At 40.4% G+C, this 21,821-nt stretch overlaps 1 protein-coding gene across 4 annotated transcripts in view; it reads left to right on the forward strand.

The window, feature by feature from the left end:
* Positions 1-10,098, forward strand: part of KLF12 (KLF transcription factor 12) — a 589,204-nt gene extending 579,106 nt beyond the window's left edge. For all 4 annotated transcript variants that reach the window (XM_076009379.1, XM_076009377.1, XM_020290313.2 and 1 more), the window contains one exon: positions 615-10,098. In XM_076009379.1, the coding sequence (XP_075865494.1) occupies positions 615-796 (182 nt within the window). In that variant the 3' untranslated portion in view covers positions 797-10,098. The remainder of the gene's footprint in view (positions 1-614) is intronic.
* The last annotated feature ends 11,723 nt before the right edge of the window (positions 10,099-21,821 follow it).

Genomic DNA, 21,821 nt, shown 5'->3' on the forward strand with positions numbered 1-21,821 from the left:
TCACACCAATAAGATATCTAGGGTTCTTTCCTAACAGATAAGCAAAAAGTAGATATTTGTGAATAATGAGTACTTAATACCTAATTTCTGGGCGTAGTGGAGTGCTTTACCTTTTAATGAAACTTTGGGCATATACTCGGTGACTAATAAATGGACATTGTGTCCTAAAATAGCGTTAAGCCATCTAAGTGATGCACATTTGGGGGGAGGTGGTATTGAAGCCAAGCGTCACTGGCTGCCATTTATAATTCTGACTTTCAGCCTTAGCACCGACTCACACTCGGTAGGGCTCTAATAATTTCTTTTTAGTCTGCCAGTGGTGATGCGATCCAGTGCCAGTCACCCTATTAAGCCTTTTGATATCTTGGCAGCAGAGTCATCACTGAGGGCCCACATGTTAACTAAGTTGCCAGATGTCACAGCAGGAAAGAGGACACTGGAACCCTCCCCTGTCTGCCCCCAGACCTGCTGGTGGGATGGTAAGGTCTCCTGACAACGAATTTAACCAAATGGAAACTTGATGGAGAAGGACAGTTTCCCGAAATAGAGTGCTGGCGTGGTTGTCGCGGAGAAGCGACAGCATGCCAAAGCGTGTGTCCCTTTGTTTCTTCCAGGAGAGAAACCCTACAAGTGTACCTGGGAAGGCTGCACCTGGAAGTTTGCCCGTTCGGATGAACTAACGAGGCATTACCGCAAACACACGGGAGTGAAGCCATTCAAGTGCGCGGACTGCGATCGCAGCTTTTCCCGGTCAGATCACTTGGCCCTGCACCGCCGGAGGCACATGCTGGTGTGAGGCACGCCACCTGTCCAGCTGAGCGTAAGAGCTGGGTCTCTTAGCGGCACCCCGTTCAGCAGGGCTGAATCCCCTCCACAGTGTTAACGCAAAAAGGGCATCACCATCCCACGATGTCTGGAACCAGGGCAGGAAAAAGAAGGAACACGTCTCCTTTCGGGCTGAAGGTAACCCCCATCGCGACTACACGAGAACCATCTGCACACTGGCCTGGGAGCTCAGTGACACAAATGCTGAAGAGACAGGCATTGTTTTCCGTGCTGTGTACTCTGCCACTTAAAGATGTTTGTAGCTTGTACATTTTCTGAGCTGTCAGACATTTTGTTACTGATAACCTTAAAGGTCATCGGCCACAAATTGATGGCTAGAGGGAGACCTTTTAAACATGTGGGTGATTCTCCCATCATCCCGCCCCTTGACCCCTTTTTACAGAGATTTTAGTTACTATCTCAGTAAGTTAGAACACACATCCAATCTGTTACCAGCAAGCAGCGTGAAAGTAGAAAAGAAGAAGCTGTTGGAGAGGTTCCATTACCTGGAAATAAAGGGGCACTCAGCAGCCCTTTGCAATAGTGGTGGCGGCAACTAGATATCACTCTCGACTTGTCATTCTGCCATGCCCTGAAGAAAGCCAACATTGAATCTTTCATTCGTTTGTCGTTGATTGTTTTCGTTTTGTTTTGATTCTGTTTTTTTGTTCATCTGTTCGAGCAGAGGGGCAGCGACATTTCGGTCGAAGTCTCGTCCTCCTGGTCTCTGCCCTGGCATGGACTGGCACAGAGGTGTTCTGTAGTTGAATAGGAAGAGCCTGTCTAAAAAACTACTGCCCCACTTCAAATTGCAGTGTTCTGTCACCTAGGCATCATCTCTTCCTGCCCCTAGTATTTGATTACAAGGAATCGGGGGAAAAAAACTTTCTTAGACACACTGGCACCAAGGTAAGAGGTGAGGCTGCCCAGGCAAAGTCAGTGAACATGAAAAATCAGACAAAGCAGAGATGGAAATAATGCACCTCTTGAGGAGAAAAGCAATAACGAATAAAAGGACTTTTCCTACAATAACTTCACTGAGGACTCACGTTACCAATTTTCATACTTACTAAAGGGATTGTAAAAAACACCCCAGCATTTTAGGTGTCTTGGTTACATTTCCAGCACTGAGGTCATCTTTCTGCTGTTTGTTGTCCTGCTTGGTTGAGTACCACAATTAAAGATTATACTCCCCTTTTCTTGTTGGAAAACAGTTATTTGGTGACTAGAAAGGCAAGGGAGGCATAGCTGGGAATTAACTCTTCAGTTAATGGGTCAGTTCTCCTCGGAACTGAGGCAGTGGAAAGGGAATGCTCCCCACTAGAAAGCCCGACATGGTGCTAGTTTCCTGTCTTGAAGAGCCAAGGAGCAGTGACTCTCCATTAGGTTCTTCTACACAGATTTCATTTCCTAAACTGTAGCAGGACCCAGTGGTCCTGCTCTGGCATCTGCAGGGATACTGAACCTTATTCATCCTGTGCTCAGGGTGAGAGGAGAGTATAGTCCCATCAACCCCCTAAAATTATGAACCCTTTTTGCAACTAGTAAAGTATACAGTAAACAAAGCAATACATCACCAACAAGCATTCTTTCGGAAAAAATCATCATATTTTTTTGTCCCCACTACGAGCTGGGTTTTTTTTCCCAGCTTTATGTGGCTGAGGGGCTTGGTGAGATTTTTGTTGTTGTTGTTGTTATTGTTGTTGTTGTTGTTGTTAGACTTTTTTATAGCTTAAGATTTAAAAAAAAAAAAAAAAGGTCTCCAGTAAAGACCTTTGCAATATATTTTAATGACAAACACTTGATTTGGGGAATTGCACAAATTAACCTCACAATCTTACTAGCTCATTTTTAAATGTTTGGACATTCTGAAATAATTTCCAGCTACAGAATTATCCTTTTTAGGATCATCTTCTAATTCAGATAATCTTATTCCGATGAAGCGAGAACCATGAGCATTGAAACGAGGACAATTTGTGTTGGATGGTATTAAAAGGAATTTTTAAAAAAATGTTAAGCAACAGTATAATGATTTTTAGGTCAAATTCTGGCTTCAAAAATATGTGCTCTGTATTGTCTGCCAGGTCTGAAAAATTCATCAGGCAATTTCCCTCCAACAAGGGCTGCAATTCTATTGATAAATAGCTTCTTTAGCTACACAATCTACTACCCACCAACCAATGGGTTTTTTACCAACTGGAAAGTTTTTTATCTGTACTGTATGCAACTCATACTTCACATTGCCTGTGGTTATTCAGAGTAGAAAAAGGTCTCTTGACATGTGCCGGCATTGGTTACCGGTCAGTGACAAAGAACACAGAGAGGGACAAACAGCCATGAACCCTCTGACGCTAGTCCCAGAATCTAGATGGCAGGTAGTAGGTGAATCACTCGAGTGAAGTTTAGATTTGATGTAGCTCTGGCTGCTCTGAGAAGGGGATCCAGTCCTTTCTCTGCTGAGAGCTGTCTTGAGAGTATTATAGGTAGACTTGGTTTTTCAGATTCCTAAAACTGACAGGCCGTGGAAGCTTCCTGAGTGACAGCTTGGTTTAAATTTAGCACAGAACTAAACGAGTTGCACTTCTCTAATAACGTAGGAAAGATTTGAGGAAGTGAGCTTTTCTCCTCATCCTCTGAAAGTGGAAACCATGGATACATCGATACTTCTGAGAAGGGATCCAAGCACAAGTAAATGAACGAGTCCCTGATCTAGCCCAAGGCGCTGAAACTTCTCTGGGGCTTGTCCTGGGACATAGCAAATTCTCCTTGGTGAGTTTTCTAAAAAGTGTTTCCCCACGGAAAAGAATAAATGGTTTGGGACAGAAGGAAATGGAACATCTTCGGGCATGCGAAAGCCTCCATTTCGTCTCATGCCCATTTCTAGCCTCTTTCGAAAAGCACAGTGCATCACGAGCAACAGGCAAGGGGTGGAATCCTAAAGGACCTGTCAGTTGTTCCCTAACTAGAAGCCATTCTTTGGTTTTCAATTTGAAAGCTGTTCAGTTTGCAGCTGGGATCACATGCGTGGTTGAGAACTTACCCACATACAACTGTTAACAGCTAGAGCAGCTGCAGTAGACCTGACTTTCTCTTTGTATTGTAGAGATTGATTTCAAGGGAGTTAACATTATTTGAGAAGTTATGAGGTTAAGCCTTTGAGGTTTTTCTAAGAGTCTCTCTTCATAGTCTGTTTGTTGTTTGGAAAAAGATTCACGCTTCCCCATCCACTTGGATCCTCACCCTGTCGATTGTGTACAGACTCCGGGAAGCCTGCTTGATGACTTGTCTTAAGTTCTATTAAGGCAGTTAGACTGAGATTTCCAGTGGCTTTACCATAAGGATTATACTACTGCCTGGCATCACTTTTATAAAACACTATAGGACATTTTTTTTTCAAAAGCAGTTGGATAACAGTAACATAAATCACATTTTTTTGAAAAAAATGAGCACTTTTTATTCACTTTAACATTTTAAGTGGGAAATAGGAACATGATTGTCAGGGGAAAAAACTTACAAAATGTGACAGTGTTTAAAAATGCTAGCTCCAGGTGATTAGAAAGGCCATTTTCATTATGGTTGAAATTTGGAATAGCTTATGCAAAGATTGTGTTCATTTTTATACAACTCTTTTTAATTTCAAATCGCCATTTGTGTTTTAAACCTAAATATAATTCTGCACTTTGAAATCAGTTCATTAGAATGATGACATGTATATGGATAAAGATGCAGTATTCCTTATTCTGTACTTTATTTATTATACTTACCAAAGCTGCAATTGAATAAATCTGGTGAGGTGAGGCCTTCAGATGTACTCCTAAGCCTTTGTTATGTTGTTATGACTGCTTAGAAATGTAGCCATGATGTTGTTATAAAGGTGTCTTAGCATTTACAGTGAGGATTGGCAGAATTAATCAGTGTTAACGATACCAGCATCCATGTGACAGTCTTTGTGCAAGGGACTGAATGTGAGATAACTCATGAATCATAGTAGGCCCAGAAAGCCTTAATATTCATACATAGTTCACAATCCAATCTCAGATTTTGCTCTTTACTGATGCCTGTAAATTTAGCAAGTAAATGTATTTTCTGCTACAACATCATTGACCCATCTCTTCCTTGAGTTTTTCTGAGGTAGCGCATCCCATTAAAAAGTCTTTTCAGCTTGATTTGGCTTAGTTTAGAAGAGGGGTTCGGTAAGTCATGTCTTCCATGCGACATTTCTACCCATCCCCCACACAGCCTTCCATTTAACAGAAACCCCCAACACGCGCACATGTGTGTACACATCTGTATATGCAGCAACCAGTGGGTTAATCAATATCAACAAAGAACTTTTTTAGAAGAATTTGTAATAATCCATGCTGTCTAGAAATTGTCAGTTATTAGGAAATCAGCTTATAATACTATATATGACTCTGCCTGCATTTTATAGTTAAGAAATGTACATAAAATTAAAATGCTATATTTTCACAGTTGCATTATAGAGTAATGTCTGTTCAGCAACCCATGTCCATTGGTACTTTAAATATGCTAAATACTGAGCAACTGCAATAGAAATTCAGATTTTCATAAGAAAATGAAATAGAAGGATACTGCATCTTTAAGAAAATAGAGTGAAGATATTTTACTGTATTCGTAACATGTGATAGTGAAAAGGTATTTTCAAACTCACAAATTTTACAGAGGTTGTAAATAGTTTGATGAAGTATGTTGGGGAAAAGAGCTTCTAGTTTTCATCAAATAAAAAAAAAACATTTGTTCAGATATGCCTTGTATATCTTACAATGAGTGATATTGCCATGGGAACTCTGTTGCACTTTGTCAGAGCACATTCTTTGTTCTCTGTCAGAATGGAGTGGCCACTTGTCTTGTTTTAGCCAGGATGGTTTAAAATACAATAAAGTCATTTTAAGTTGCAGACAACTGATTCCAAACTAGTAATGTCTGTTCCTGAAAAAGGGAAAAACAGTTGCACGTGATTTTACTTGTGCTAAAGAGGAGAATCTTGCAGTTGTTCTCTTTTCTCAGTTATCTTCCTCCTCAACAAAGTGGTTCTTGATCAAAAAAACAATACAGGTATTTATTCCTGTTTAATTCCACAGGGACTGCTTTTAGGTGTAGCTACATGTTGACGAGATTAAGTGCTGGATATGGCCACATGTTCAATGAATCTATACTGGCAATAGGAATAAGCCACTGTCCATTTTCAGAAATGAATTTAAAGCTGAAAGTGCCTGTCAATAAACATTATGACCAATGAGATATTCCTATCCTTTTACACAGCAATAATTCTTCATCAGACTGGGTTTTTCGTGCACATTTTGAAAACACACACACACACACAGAGTAAATATATGCACATAGTAAATCGAATCTGCTCACATACCTACAAAAAAGACTTTCGTGTCTTTTAAATATACCTAATCTTGTTTACTTTAACATTTTTTTAATTTGATCCTTCTAACTTGCAGAATGTAAGAATGCAAATCTGAACATGAAGGTTATTGTCAATGTACACTATGGCATATGATAATTATAATTTTCAGATTAAAAACTTGACTGTGATTTGCCTCAAACTTGTGAAGAAACATATATGGCTAAAAAGTTTTGCTCAGTCAAAAACACCAATTTATTTACAGCAAAAGACTGAAGGATATTTGTTTTATTTTATCCACCTATAGCAAATGTACAAATCCATCCTTAAGTTTTTCCATTCTCTTTTCCTTTAATATTTCCTGTTATCGTCTAAGAACCATTTTGGAGTGAATACTGAGTATTTCTTCCCATATAGTCTACTGAAGTACCACTGACACTTAGGAGGGCTTTAACCAATTTTCCAGTTAGTCTGCAAAATTACCAGATTTACATTTAGAACTTCACAGGTTTTTCCTACAATTATTTTACTGCTAAAAGTAAAGTCACGGATAAAATTATGCAATGAGGTTACGTGAATTGACATGAACCCTGGAAATTCTCCAACCCTGCCATCTTAAAGCACGAATTCACCCAAACAAGCTATTGAGGCTATCAGTAAAATTATACTCTTTGAGAGCCAAACATTTGGTAAGAGCAATTTTAAAAGTATGACGACTGTGATTAAATACTCAGACTTTAGAGAGTAGAGACTACCATGATGAGCAGTGTTCTAGACCCAGACCACAGGCCTCGAAAACCATCCACTGTTTTCTCCTCCAAGTTTCAAAAAGGAGGAGAGGGAGAAGGAAATGTACCCGCCCGCATAGGGGGTAAAATAACCGATGAAGTGTCAGAGGAGAGCTGTGGGGTTCCTAAATTTCACTGAAGTCAGGTCTTCTCACTGGGCTTCTTTCCATGGGTTGTCTGAAAGTAGTAAATACCTTGAAAAGCCCAGAATTCAGCAAACAGTGAAAATAATAGCTATTCTTTATTAAACACTATGTGCCAACCACTAGGCTAGGCAATTTTTAGATACATTACCTCCAACTTCTGTATAACAGTTCTGCATTTGATGGATGGGAAACTAAGGCACAGAAAGGATGGCTGAGTTCATGGACACAGAAAAGGCTCTGGGGCCTGTATCCTTTCCACTGTACCACATTGCACGTGGCTTCCTAGTAGCCACCATCCCATATTTCTGACTCTGCGTAGTTTTATTATGGGCAGCGTGCGTGCATTGTCGTTCTATTTTCCAAGTAAAATATTGAGACATGATAACAAATTATTTGGTCCAGAATATTTGAAATCAGGCCTCTCCTAGAAAGTTGTGCAAGAAGGATCATCATAAACAAACAACCACCACCAGATGTCTTTCTGAACTTGTCACTTTTCTCCTAAATGTCTGGTCTGGAGCTCCCAAATCATCAAACCTTGGTAGCATTTTAGCCCAAGTTGGTTTTCTCAGTTCTACATATTTGTGCATACAGTAAATGCTTTCCCACCAACATAGACCTACTAGAATCTGCTTAAGGTGCATTTGAAACTTTCACCTCCACAGAACTAGTTTCTAACATCAGAGCCCACTCTTGGCAGTTGTGATGGGGCAGTGATCGCCAAACATTCAGATGATGAGCAAAGACAGATAATGGATGGATCATTCCTTTTCAGAGTTCTAACTTAACAGCACCACCTTGGAATGTTTTAAATAGTCTTATAAATAATTTGTTTGTAGTATTATTGTTAGTTTAATTGAATTTTGTGTAAGAAGCTGTCCAACATCAGAGAGATGCAATCCCTCCCTCTGTTCTGTGTAGAACAAGGTCTCTGACAGTATTGATTCATGGGAGTACTAATGGATTTAGAAAACATTAAGAGGATGTCATTTCTCATAGTGTTCTGTTTCTGAAAATGAATCTCCTGAATTATGATCTTTTCTCCCTGTTACTTGGCTGGGGGAAGAGATAAAAACCTGTATAAACAAACTCTCTTCCATGCCGAAAGCATGTATTCCATGGGCACAGCCTGCTGCAGACGGAGGCTCTTCTCAGTTAATTGGGTTTCACAAGCAATAATTTCTCAGCGACAAAAACCACAACTTGGGGTTGAAAAGAGATGAATAATGGAAAACAGTCGCATCCATAATTTTTCTTTCTTGACTCCTCGTGTGAATTATTATAGCTTTTTCCAAAGCAGGTTAACCAAGACTTTCACAGAGATTCATTTTTGTTGAGAAATGAAGGTGAATAGGAGGGTAGAATTTGGATCCAAATCTGTTAGTAAAAGTGTCCGAACAATCAAAAAGTAAGATATTTTAGGGATACACCAACATCTTCCCTTTCCGCTAATTTCATGCTCCAAAGATAGAGCAAAAAAAAATCCTTATAGAAAATGCTTTTGCCTACTTCATTCTAGTTTTCCTATGGCAGAATTTTGTGATTGCATCCAGACTATAGTACATATTTTATTCCTCAAACTTTATTACATTGGATGGGTGTGGTTGAACTGGGGCACTGGTGCCTATATTCAAGGCTCTTTCCTATCAACTTGTCTGTCCACAATTTGTTGTGTTTAAAGATTCATTTTTAAAAATCACCGTCCCCTCTGCAGGATGGCGGCTGTATTGTTTTGTTCATGTCTATGTGGGACACATTGCATCACATGGCAAACCAACTCTCTGTGGATGTGAGATAACTACTTACAAAACCAGCTTGAAAACATCGTCTTATGTATTATGTCATCCTGCATCATAATGCAATTATGTGTATCATAACATGCTCATTTTTTTAAGAAAAAGAGAAACCAGCAAATTCACGTCTGTCCGTAGAAGAACGTACTCAGAACTTTGTGTTGTGAAACGTTGAGAACAGACCACCTTTTAAGATACCCACCTGCCACTTAAAATGACTTAGCTATAATTAGTAGTAGTCTAGACTTTGTTCTTGGTGTGTGGGGATCAATTCAAATGTCATATTCTTTGGAATAAATCTCTCAGTCATATTTGAAAAAAGTACATGGGAATAAAGAAAAAACATCATCTTTGGCCAAATCAAGCAGGCATCATTTTTTTCTTTTCCTGGACACTTAGCTCATTATACATGGTGATTGGATCATAAGATCTTTCTGTGTAAAAAATACAAAAACATCCTTTAGTTTACAAAACAGTTATTCTAGGCTTGAAGCCTCTGAACAGTGAAATGAATAGATGGGCTGCGTCTGATTTACTTTAGGATGTAACTTTACAAAACACTCTTGGGTCTGTGGCCCCAGAGAGTGAGAGTGCCCAGAGGAGTCCTACACATTGAAGCATAAAGCCCAATGATGCTGGCAAACAAACGTGTTGAGTTCTTAAAACTTCATTTGGTTTTCGGTTCAGAATTTTAATTGCAAATGAATTTATTTCTCCAGCTTATCTAAAGATCTAATTTCCCAATAGTTTCCTCTGCATTTATATACTCTGTAGTGTTTAGGCGACCCCTGTTATAAGTTTATTAATATTATGTAAGTGTTGTTCTTGTATTTATGTATAGTGTATGTATTGTAAATATACTCAGAGCTTTTTTCCTTTTACTGTAAAATGGTGATTTTTTTTTTTTTTTGCCCTAAGATAATGTAAAGGGAGACCCTCCTAATGAGATTCTCTCAGAGGATGATTATTCCAGTCTATTCTCAGAGATTTAAATGAACAAGTGTTATTGTTTTTAATGGTGTCTCAGACATATTCTGTTGGTGCATTGCTTTTCTGTATTCAACTTTCCTATGAATTGAGCTGTGAACCGAAATAGAGTTTAAACCTTTAACTGTATGCATTTGTATAATTATCTGAATGAAGGCATGAAGGTTAAATAAAGCATTTTGTATGGAACAAAACTCCCTAATTATTACTAAGGCTGACTCAGACACTTTGAAAATCATAGTTATTAACCATTCTAATTAAACCTTTGTTATGAAAAATTTTACTATTTGTGTATAGTAATTTAAAACACAGAACAAGACAGAATCTACATTAAAAAGAGAAGGAAGTTTTTATTTCATAACAGCCAGCACCTGAGGAGGGATTTCTAACTTAATATTTTAATGAATATAAAACTTAAGTGTGGTCCAGAAATGTAAAGTCATGTGAAAGATACATCTTTCAGAGCCCAGAATTGAGTCTCCATGAATTATAATTTCTTCAGATTTTTTGTGTGTCATTTAAATGTAGAATGATCCATCTAGCACATGCTAAGGCTAACTGATTTGTATACATTTTTAAGAAAATTGGATTATAGAGTCTTTTGAAAATAAGACCATTAATGAGTAGAATATCTTTAAATAATTGCTAAAATAAGCACTTGAAAAGTCTGTTTATCTTATTATATAGTGTCTTTCAATTAAAGACCTAGAAAAAAAATCTGTTCTACAAAGGGAAATGGTATTAAGTACTACTAATGATTATAAAACAGAGATATAAAACAGATTATAAAACAGGTGATAGATAATAATTATAAAATATGATTTGAGTACTTCCCAGTAACAAGGCAGTGTTCTAAACATTATATTCATACTTGTTCCCTTTTATTCATTACACAAGTCCTGGGTTCGATTCTGTTATCATCCTACTTTTACAAAGGCAAAGCTGAGGCACTCAGTTGAGGCAACTTTCCCAGTCTGTCTAGCTTCAGGATCAAGGTCTCCAATCACTCGAGCGTTAAGGAGGTGGAGAGAGGAGGGAAGGTGTTGAGAGGGGTTGAGGCAGAAGAGAGATCAACCATGAGCATCATAGAAACTTTCAACAAATACCTTTCATTATGTAAGTAAACATATAACTATGTAAAGCAACCCAACAAAATATTATCCTTCATTTTGTGCTCAGCAAAACCAGAGTATAGTTTAATAACTCATAGAAGAGACTGAAGTGGGTTTTGACTCACTTTATGACTGACTCAAATCCATTTTCAAATGCATGCTGAATTATGTCACATTCGAGGAAACTGGAGAGGGCCCTGGGGTCTGCCCTCACGCCCCATGCCCGTGGAGGCCTCTTCTTTCACATGGGGAGCTCAGTGCACGTAGCTTGGACGTTCCCAAACCCAGCTCTGCTTTGAGTCCAAGGAAGGAACCTTGGGAAGTTGTTTCCTCTCCCCTGTGAGAGCCTCCTGAGTACTTTCCTGGTGATGATGACACCAGCCTTACACACGCAATCACTCACCAAAAAATCACAAGGTTCTTTGAACATTGAGGCCATACACCATTAAGTCCGATTTTACTAAATTATTTGTAAAGATTTTAGTTGTGCCATTTTAGAAATACTGAGTTAAGGCAGGGGCCATAAATTAGCAGAGTTTATCTTGGAGGAAGGCCGAGCAAGATGGCTGAATAGAAACTTCCAGAGATCGTCCTGCCGCGTGAACATCTAATTCAACGACTATCCACGCAAGCAAGCAGTCTCAGAAGAACCAAAAATCAGGTGAGCAGTCATATTACCTGGCTATAACATTATGTCAAGGAAAGAGGCACTGCACAAGGGCAGAAAAGACAGTCTTGCATTGCCTACGCCGCCTCTTCCCCAGCCCCAGCAGTGCCGCACCAGCACCCCAAGTGAAGAGAGGATCTGTGTGCCCGGGGAAGGGAGAGTGAAATGATTCTGTGGCTTTGCATCGAACTCCAGGGCCTCCCTGGCACAGGGGAACCCAGCAAAGGACAAAAGTCTGCCGGTGCCCATGGACCAATCGTTTTGACCAGCTCTGCTGGAGACAAATCCTCTGCTCTGAAGCCCAAGTTCCCACTAGGCCCCCAACTGGCAGGCAAAAAGCACTAAGTTCATAAAGCAGTTGGGCCACAAGGGCTGCAGTCCTTGGGCAGTCCCTGTGGCTGTGCCGGCTCAGAGCCCCTGGACTTGGGATGTACATGACCCACTGAGACACCAGCAGCTGTGGCCAAGCCAGTGCCTGTGTCACCCCTCCCCCAACTATAGGCAATGCAGCTCAGGGAGTCTCCCTCCACTTGAGGAAAAGAGGAAAGGGAAGAGCCAGAGGACTTTATTTTGCAACTTAGGTACCAGCTCAGCCACGGTAAAATAAATTACCAGACTCCTGAGGCCCCTGAGTCCAGGTCTTGGTTCCTGGATGGCATTTCTGGGCCTACTTTGGGCCAGAAGGAAACATGCTGCCTTGAAGAGAAGGACCTAGTCCTGGTAGGAGTCACCACCTGCTGACTAAGGAGCTCTTGGAATTCGAATAAACATTAGAGGCAGCCAGGCAACAGTCACCACTGGCTTTGGGTGAGCCTGGGTAGGCTTCAGGTGTGACCTGGCACTGGAGGCCATGAGTTAGTGTCCACGCCACTCCTCCCCCAAATCCAGCAGCCCATCAGAAAATGAGGGAAAATGGTGAGACACTTTGACTGATAATCTAGCAAATTCTCTTGTATCTTACCCAGGCTTACCAAGGCAGTACCACCAGGAGTCTGCAAGAGTCAAAGCATTACTGGGTTTGGGACAACCCCAGTGCTGATACAGCTGCAGTGACCAAAGACTTAGACCACAGCACTCTATTCCCTTTGAGTATCTGGAAAACCTTCTCAAGAAGGACAGGTTCAAACAAGCCCACACTGTGAAGATTAAAATAAATACCTAACTCTTCAATGCCCAGACATCAATGAATATCCACAAGCATCAAGAACATCCAGGAAGACATGACCTCACAAAACTAAATAAGGTACCAGTGACCAACCTTGGAGGGATGGAGATATGTGACCTTTTAGACAAAGAATTCAAAATAGCTGTTTTGAAGAAACTCAATGAACTTCAAGCCAACACAGAGAAGGAATCCAGAAGCCTATCAGAGAATTTTAACAAAGAGATTAAATAATAAAGAAAAATCAAGCAGAAATTCTAGAGCTTAGGGAGTCAATTGACAAACTGAGAACTGCATCAGAGTCTCTTAACAGCAGAATTAGCCAAGCAGAAGGAACTAGTGAGCTTGAGGACAGGCTATTTGAAGATACACAGTCATAAAAGAGATTAAAAAAAAGGATTAAGAATAAAGCACACCTACAAGATCTAGAAAATAGCCTCAAAAGAACCAATCTAAGAGTTATTGGCCTTAAAGAGGAGGTAGAGAGAGAGATTGGGGTAGAAAGTTTATTCAAAGAAATAACAGAACTTTCCAAACCTGGAGATATCAATATTCAGGTATAAGAAGGTCACAAAACACCAAGTAGATTTAACTCAAACAAGGCTACCTCATACATTTTATAATCAAGCTCCCAAAGGTCACAGATAAAGAAAAGATCCTAAGGGAAGCAAGAAAAAGAAAAAGAAAAGAAAAAATATAAAGCATATATATTTATATAATGTAAAAACATATAAAGCAGCTCCAGTATGTCTGGCAGCAGACTTATCAGTGGAAACCTTACAGGCCAGGAGAGAGTGACATAACATATTCAAAGTGAAAATTGACATAACATATTCAAAGGATATAACATATTCAAAGGAATATATATAACATATAACATATTCAAAGGAGTATAACATATTCAATGGAATATAACATATTCCATTCAATGGAATATGTTATATTCTGTTATGTTCAATAGAACATATTCAAAGGAAAAAACCTTAACCCTAGAATATTATATCCTGCAAAAATATCCTGCATACATGAAGGAGAAGTAAAGACTGTTCCAGACAAACAAAAGCTGAGGGATTTCACCAACACTAGACCTGTCCTACAAGAAATTCTATAAAGGAGTTCTTCAGTCAGAAAGAAAAGGATGTTAATGAACAAGAAATCTTCCGATGGTATACAACTCACTAGTAACAGTAAGTACACAAATACAGAATACTTTTTTACTGTAATCACAATATATAAACCACTTACATCTTGAGTAGGAAGACCAATAGATAAACTTATCAAAAATTAACAACTTTTTAAAAGATAAATAGTAAAAAAGACATGGGTAGGAAAAAAAAGTTTTTAAAAAGCAAGAGGGGTGGAGTTAAAAGGTAGAATTTCTGAGTTGTCATATGTTTAAAATAATTGGCTATAAAATGTTTTTTGCAAGCCTCATGGTAACCTCAAATCACAAAACCTACAATAGATATACAAAAAATAAAAAGCAAGAAATTAAAACACACTACCAGAGGAAATCACTTTAAAAAAAAGACAGGAGGGAATTAGGAAGGAAGGAAGCAAGGAAGGAAGGAAGAGGGAGAGGAAGAATGGACCACAAAACAACCAGAAATTAAATAACAACATGGCAATAGAAAGGTTTTACCTATTAATAACATTGAATGTGAATAGACTAAACTCTCAAAGCAAAAGACAAAGAGTGGGTGAATAGATAAACAAAACAAGAACTAACTGTTGTCTTCAAGAAACACACCTCACCTATAAAGATGCACATAGACTGAAAATAAAGGGATGGAAATAGTTATTCCATGCAAATGGAAACCAAAAAAGAACAGGAGTAGCTATGCTTCTATCAGAGAAAATAGGTTTAAAGAAAACAAACTATAAAAAGAGATATGGAAGGTAATTATATAATGGTAAAGGGGTCAATTCAGCAAAAGGATATAACAAATCTAAGTATATATGCACCCAACACTGGAGCCCCCAAATGTTTAAAGCAAGTATTATCAGAGCTAAAGAGAGAAATATACCCCAATAGAATAATCATTGAAGACCTCAACACCATACTTTTAGCATTGAACAGACCACCCAGCCAGAGAATCAACACTGAAACATTAGACTTATGCTGCACTATAGGCCAAATGGACCTAATAGGTACAGAACATTTCAACCAATAGCTGTGGAATTCACGTTCTTGTCAGCACATGGATCGTTCTCAAGGATAAACCATATGTTAGGTGACAAAACAAGTCTCAAAAAGTTCATAAAAATTGAAATGCAAGTATTTTCTCTGACCACAATGGAATAAAACTGGAAATCAATAACAAGAGAAACATTGTGAACTAATAAACACATGGAAATTAAACAATATGCTCCTGAATGACCAATAGGTCAATGAAGAGATTAAGAAGGAAATTTAAAAATGTCTTGAAACAAGTGAAAATGAAAACACAATATATCAAAGCCTATGGGGTACAGAAAAAGCAGTAATAAGAGAAAAGTTTATAGCAATAAGTGCCTATATCAAAAAAGTAGGAAAGCTTCAAATAATCTAATGATACATTTCAAAGAACTAGGAAAACATGTCCTGTATCATTGAATCAGTAAATGCTGTAATGAGCCGTACAAGTTGTCCTCACTGCCAGTAGGTGGCATTTATTTGCAGGAAAGAGCCAGCCACAGCAGTGTTTTTTGGGACCCAGGACCAGCTCTAGTCAATCTGGAGAAGCATTCAAGATGCCGAGGTTGTGGACAAGATCTGAGAGCTCCCAGGGGACTCCTTATTCTTCACCAGTGCAGAGGTGAAGGAGTGGTGGAGGAGTGAGTCTGGGCAGGACTAGGTCAGATGAGCCTGTGTTGAGGCTCCACAAAGTTGGGCACAGAGCTGTCTCAGCAGATGTCAAGTGTAACCTCCCAGGCCACTGGGGAAAACCACCAGCGAGGGACTGAAGTGGCCCCTCCAAGCCAGAATGTTTGCAGGGGAGGGGGCATCTGGCATTCACAGACTCGCCGGCAGGAAGGGATTTCACTCTTCTCCCTCTTCCCTTGCCCTGCAGATCTCCTTCTGGTGTCTGGCAACAAACAGCAGCCCAAACCAGCTGAGCTCACCAGCAATGGCACTGCAGGCTGGGAGCTTCCCTGCCCAGGATCCCACCCGAGACCAAAAGCATGGCTTTCCTGTTGGGGGAGGGGTGCTCCACAAGTGCACTGAGGCTCACCGCACTCTCACCCACACCGCACTCTCATTTTAGTTCTGCCCGCATGGTCTCCCTTGCCTTCCAAAATTAGTTCACAAATCTCCCTTCTGTTCCCCCAAGCAACACCATTGAGGCCTGGGGGTACAGGACCTGGTTCGTGGGGCTGTCCTGTGGTCCCCCAAGTCTAATCCCTGACCATGCCAGGGAGAAGTGTGCTGGTTCTACATTGCCCATGGAGTGCTCAGGCAGGCTTAATGGCCCTCTGCTTTGGCGTATGCCCTGCTCTGTTGGATCAGCCAGATGAGTAGCATGGGGGAGACCTGGCACACAGGGAGCTCACAGGGAGCCCTCGGTCCACTGCAGGTCTTTAAGAGGGAAGATGTGAGCCCCACTCTCTGTAGAAGCCTTGGTGTGGCGGGCACACCAACAGAGGGGAAGAAGTCACTCCTGAGAGCCCCGGCTCAATTGTCCCTCGGGGCACCTGTGCCGACTCACATGGGAATTGACACTTGGCAGCAATGGGTGGGAAAGGGGAGGGGGAGGAAAAGAGTCTGAATTGAGGAGAGCTGGCACTGTGGTCCCCTTTGTCCCTCTCCCCTGAAGACAGCCCACCCAGAATGTCCAAGCTCTGGGAATCACACAGATCCCCTGGGGCCCATTGACCCCATGTTCACTACGGTCTGGGCAGGGGTTGGGAAATGTTGGTGTAGGGACAGGTGACAGGAAAATTGAAAGGCTGAGGCTCCCTGGGGAGAACAATGACACACAGTGGATGGAGAAGCAGTATGGTACCCGCTGCCTCACCTGGGGTCTCCGGTGAGGAGGAGCAACCCTGAGGGGGCTGGCAGCCCAGGTCTTTGTTCTCAAGAAATGCTAGTTCACTGGCAGCAGCAGCTGTTAGTCTCATGAGGGTAGAGAAGCTCTCCAGCAGCTTGGGAGCCTGTAATCTGCCAGAGGTGTGAGAGGAGAAGAAACAAACCCCCTCCATCTACTACCCTTTCCACAGGGCTCCAAGTTTCTTGAGGGTTGATCTCTGACGAAAACTTGCTCTTTCTTGTTCTGCTCCAGAATTTTTTCCTATGGAATCTCCACTAGATTCTGGCACTTTTCTCTCAGAATTACACCTGAGTTATGTTTTTTGTTTGTTTTTGTTTGTTTTTTCATCTAAAACTTTTCCTTCTTTCTGAGGTGATCTGGCAAACAATGTCCCCAGTCAGCCATCTTGCCTCACTCGTCTCTCTCCAAAGCAACCACATGGAATAGTTAAAAGTACAGAACAGCAATATGCTTAAGATTAGAATACCTTGGGGCTTTATCAGAAAAGAAAAAAAAAATATTTCAATGCTAAAACAAAATCAAACTCCCCTAAAAAATTACTTTAGTCCCAAATGGCCACTGAGGGTTTTCATACTATATAGGGCATTGTCTTTCCACCAAAGTTGCATGGTTTCCTTCAACACAATGAGCTCCTTGTGCTTTGTTCGTGTGCTGTCTGGATTTAATATATTTCTCTCCCAGCAGTGTAATAAGTATAATTTACATCACTTCCTGTTTAGTCTAAATTCACCAATGAACGCCTACACAGCCCATACACTTGAGTGATTGTCTATTTCTAAAATAAATTACATTTTCCTTGTACAGGAACAATTTTTGCGCGATCTTTTTTCTTTTATATCTTCACCATGTTAAATTTGTGTGTATATGTGTGACAGAGAGAGAGAGAGAAAGAGAGAGAGGGACCCAGTTTTATAAGGCCATGATGACTTCAGCAATCTCAGACTTCAGCAAGTATGCTAAAACCAGATTTACTCGGGAGAGCCCCAGAATTGTTTAAATAGGCATACAGCCATTATGATAGCCCTTTTCTCCTTTATTGAAGCTACGATTTACATGCATATATTGCCATCCATTATCTTGAAGAAGATTGCAAGGCACTGAAAGTCTGTGCTGTGAGCTACTGTGATGTCCAGGTTCTTTGCAGCTTTCAGTCTGTAGCAAGGATCCAGGTGAGTTCCAGCATCTCAAGGGCAGCCTTGCCCCTGCCTTGGACTCCTCTGCCCTCTTAAGCTTGGCCATAGACCAGATCAGGCAGTAGATGTGGCCATGGAGGGTTAAATATTATTGATCATCCTCAGGGCCCTGAAAACTTACATTAGTGTGACCAGTACATTACGTTGTTGAGTTTGGGTCTGTGGACCCTGCTTCACCTTTCACGGCTGATTTGGAGCTATTGCTTTGTAATACATTCAGCATGAATCCAAATAGTCATTTGAGCACTGATGTTGACTCTTATGTAATATATGTGTCAATATTATATATTTCAAGTGAGCATTTAAATTACATTTGATACATCTGAAACATGGGGGAAATGGTTAGGAAATTATGCAAAGTCTATTTATTCTATTCAACCATTCATAAGTCCATGTCATTATAGTTACTAATAACAATTTTTATGTGGCTAAAATAAGGAAAAAGCACACATTTGAGTTATTACTCTGTGAGAATATTATACAAATTGATATGAGGCATAAAGCATTGTACCTAAGATAAAATCCCTGACCTAAAGTTGGTTATAGCCTATTAGGGAAGATAGATAAATACACAATTCCTATAGTATAAACTATAAATGGTAAGCACCGCCAGAACTGGCTGAAGCATTATGGAAGTTTAAGGGCAGGGAGAACAGCTGGGTAATATAAGTACTCAACTGAGACCCATTGCCCCAGAGATGTCCATTGTATGTGGATACTCAGATCCCTAATCCCATGCCCAGCGAAAGACCAAAGCCCTCCCAAAGGCTTCCGTGGACTGCGAGAGTGTGTGCAACAGTAGGAGGAAGGCAGGGGTGCTTGCATTGTCATAATCTGCTCGCTCTTTTGGTTTATGGGTCATTTAAAGGTCTGAAGTGTGCTATCTCTGTTCCCTATCCTGTCAGTCTCTTCTTTGATTTACACATGTGCCAACACGCATATACATTGTACATTCAGTTTTCAAACTGCAGTTTTGTGACCGATTAGAGGCAATGAAATCCATTTAATGAGTGAAGATGAGCATTTTCGAAACTTAAGGAATGGACTGGAACAGAATGGAGTGGGAGAGAAGAGGAGATGAAGGACGGCTTCTGTTTCAGTCATGTGTACGTGGGCATGCGTGTGACAGGCCACAATGTAAAACACAAACTTTGAAAGCCTCTGCTTCACTGGTCTGTCCCCGCCTTTTCCCCACCCATTTTCTCAGAGGGCAAGTCCAGGCGCACTAGTTTCTCATACTGAGCAGTGCACTGACTGCAATGGTTAATGGCATGCGTCCAATTGGCTGGGCCATGGTGCTGAATTATCTGGTTAAATATTATTCTGGATGTTTCTGTGAAGGTGTTTTTGGGATAAAATTAACATTTAAACAGGTAGACTTTGAAGGAAAGCAGATTACCCTGCATCTCATGGGTGGGCCTCATCCAATCAGTTGAAGGCCTCAATAGAACCAAGGCTGGCCTCCCGTCGGGAGAAGGAATTTTGCCAGAAGACCGCACTTGGACTCACACTGCAACTCCCGTGAGTCTCCAGCCTGCCAGCCAGCCCTGTCAGATTTTGGAAGAACTCTGACTAATGCTCCCATCTGTGTGGTCACTCGGGCTACTGTCCATCTTCCTGACCTCAGAGTCTCCCCTTCTTCCCTTCATGACCAGTCAAAATATTTTGCCAAACAAAGGTAGTTCCTCATGAAAATTCTGGTGCCAGTTACAGGTTGGAATGGAAATGTTAATGTCGACTTTCTGAGGGATGTGGCACTTGAATGTGAAGGCAGCTTCAACTTGGGGCTCATATTAGATGATGTGTTTGGCTACAAGTACTTCAGCTGGCTTCAACAACAAGGGTAATTGTTGATTCCTATCGCTGGAAGACCAAAGATAGCCCAGTCTCCCCAGGATTGATTCATCCAGTGGTTTCTGTTCTGCTTCCCTGCAACTTGTCACCCTTCTCTACCTTCTGGAAGTTTCCAAAATTATCAGGTCTCACACCTCTTGAGTACATGCACATGGGTAAAGTATGAAATTCCTTTATTTTATCCCAAAGTTTCTACTCTGAATCTCTGCCAGTGACCACACTCATTAACACTGGGTTACCTTCTCTTTACTTCAACTCACAAAGTCTTATACCAATTAAAAAAAAAAAAAAAAAAGAGGAAGAGAGAGGCTTACTCCCAGAAACTTTCCCAAAAGCGAAAATAGGAAGGAAAACCCTTAGCCAACCTTTCTTTGACTTTCATTGGTCCAAATTCAGCAACAAGCACATTCCTGAGCAGGTTGTTGGCAAGAAAACCCTTAGACCAGGCCAGTTCCTTTGCGCTGAAAATTGGGGTCAACTTCTCCTGACACTCATGAGCTTCATAAGGGAGCAAAACTGAGGTTCACTGTGAGTTTGGGTTTTTGTTTTCAGGTTTTTATTTTGAAAAATTAAAAATCTACAGAAAAGTTCAAAAATAGAACAGTGAACATCCCTACACCCTCGAGCTAGATTCACAATGCACTGTATACTCACAATTTTTACCTGTTCAAGTGCAAATTCTGGATATCTTTAGACTTGCCCCCTCAACAGTTCAGTATCTATCATCTAAAAACACGGATATTTTCTCATCAAAATTTTGAAAATATCTCAATATTGTGCTTTATAGAGTTTCAGTTTGGGGATCAAAAGCCTTTCCCCACCCTACCCCTTTTTTTCCTGATTCCCTTTATCTTTTAGTTTTTAGATTTTTGTTTGTTTGTTGTTTGTTTGTTTGTTTGTGGTGGTCTTTCATAATAATGGCAGTGATAAAGAATCCACGCCAGTTGTTTTGAAGGTGTCCCTTCATTTAGATTTATTTCCTTCTGACTAGATTCTGATTCAACGTTTCTAACCAGGAGCACTGGTTAGAGAGCACATAGATGATGTGTCCTCCTTAGTATTAAGTATTAATACATTGCACTAAGGAGGGACGTGGTGCCAGTTTGTCCCATTGTTGATAATGCTAAGTCTGATCCCCATTAAAATTATTGTATTTTTCTATGTGGGTTTTATTTCTTTCCTTTGAGGTTTTATTATATCCTTCATCCAAAAAGACTGTGTAGCACTTATTTTTTTAATTTTAATTTTTTTTTTGAGACAGGGTCTCACTCTGCCGCCTGGGCTACAGTGCAGTGGCATTATTGGAACTCACAGCAACCTCAAAATCTTGGGCTTAAGTGATCCTCCTGCTTCAGCAACTGAGTAGCTGGGGCTACAGGTGAGCGCCACCACACCCAGCTAATTTTTTCTGTTTTTGGTAGAGATGGGGTCTTGCTCTTGCTCAGACTAGTCTCGAACTCCTGGCCTCAAGCAATCCTCCTGCCTCAGCCTCCTAAAGTGCTAAGATTATAGACATGAGCCACCATGCCCAGCCAGATGTTATTTTTTAAAGAAATTAATATGTAATTATTAAAGTAAAAACCTGAAGCTTAGTTTTTCCTTAACCTTTCACCTCAACTTACAAATATCATTATTACATTTATAAATCTAGCAAATGTAACTTTTGTTTGTAAGTGCTCATAACAATGAAATTCTCATCAACATTAAAAACGGAATCTACAAATTTTATATATTTGCTTTCTCCTTTAAGAACGTTAAGGAATTAACAACAAGCAGTCCCAAGAATTAAGTACTGTTGTAAATCTATTAAACTTTAAATATGCCGATTCTTGGGCAGGTAGGCTAGCTCATGCTCATAATCTAAGCATTCTGGGAGGCTGAGACAGAAG

Source organism: Microcebus murinus, chromosome 13 (genome assembly GCF_040939455.1).
Source record: "Microcebus murinus isolate Inina chromosome 13, M.murinus_Inina_mat1.0, whole genome shotgun sequence".
Lineage (NCBI taxonomy): Eukaryota > Metazoa > Chordata > Mammalia > Primates > Cheirogaleidae > Microcebus > Microcebus murinus.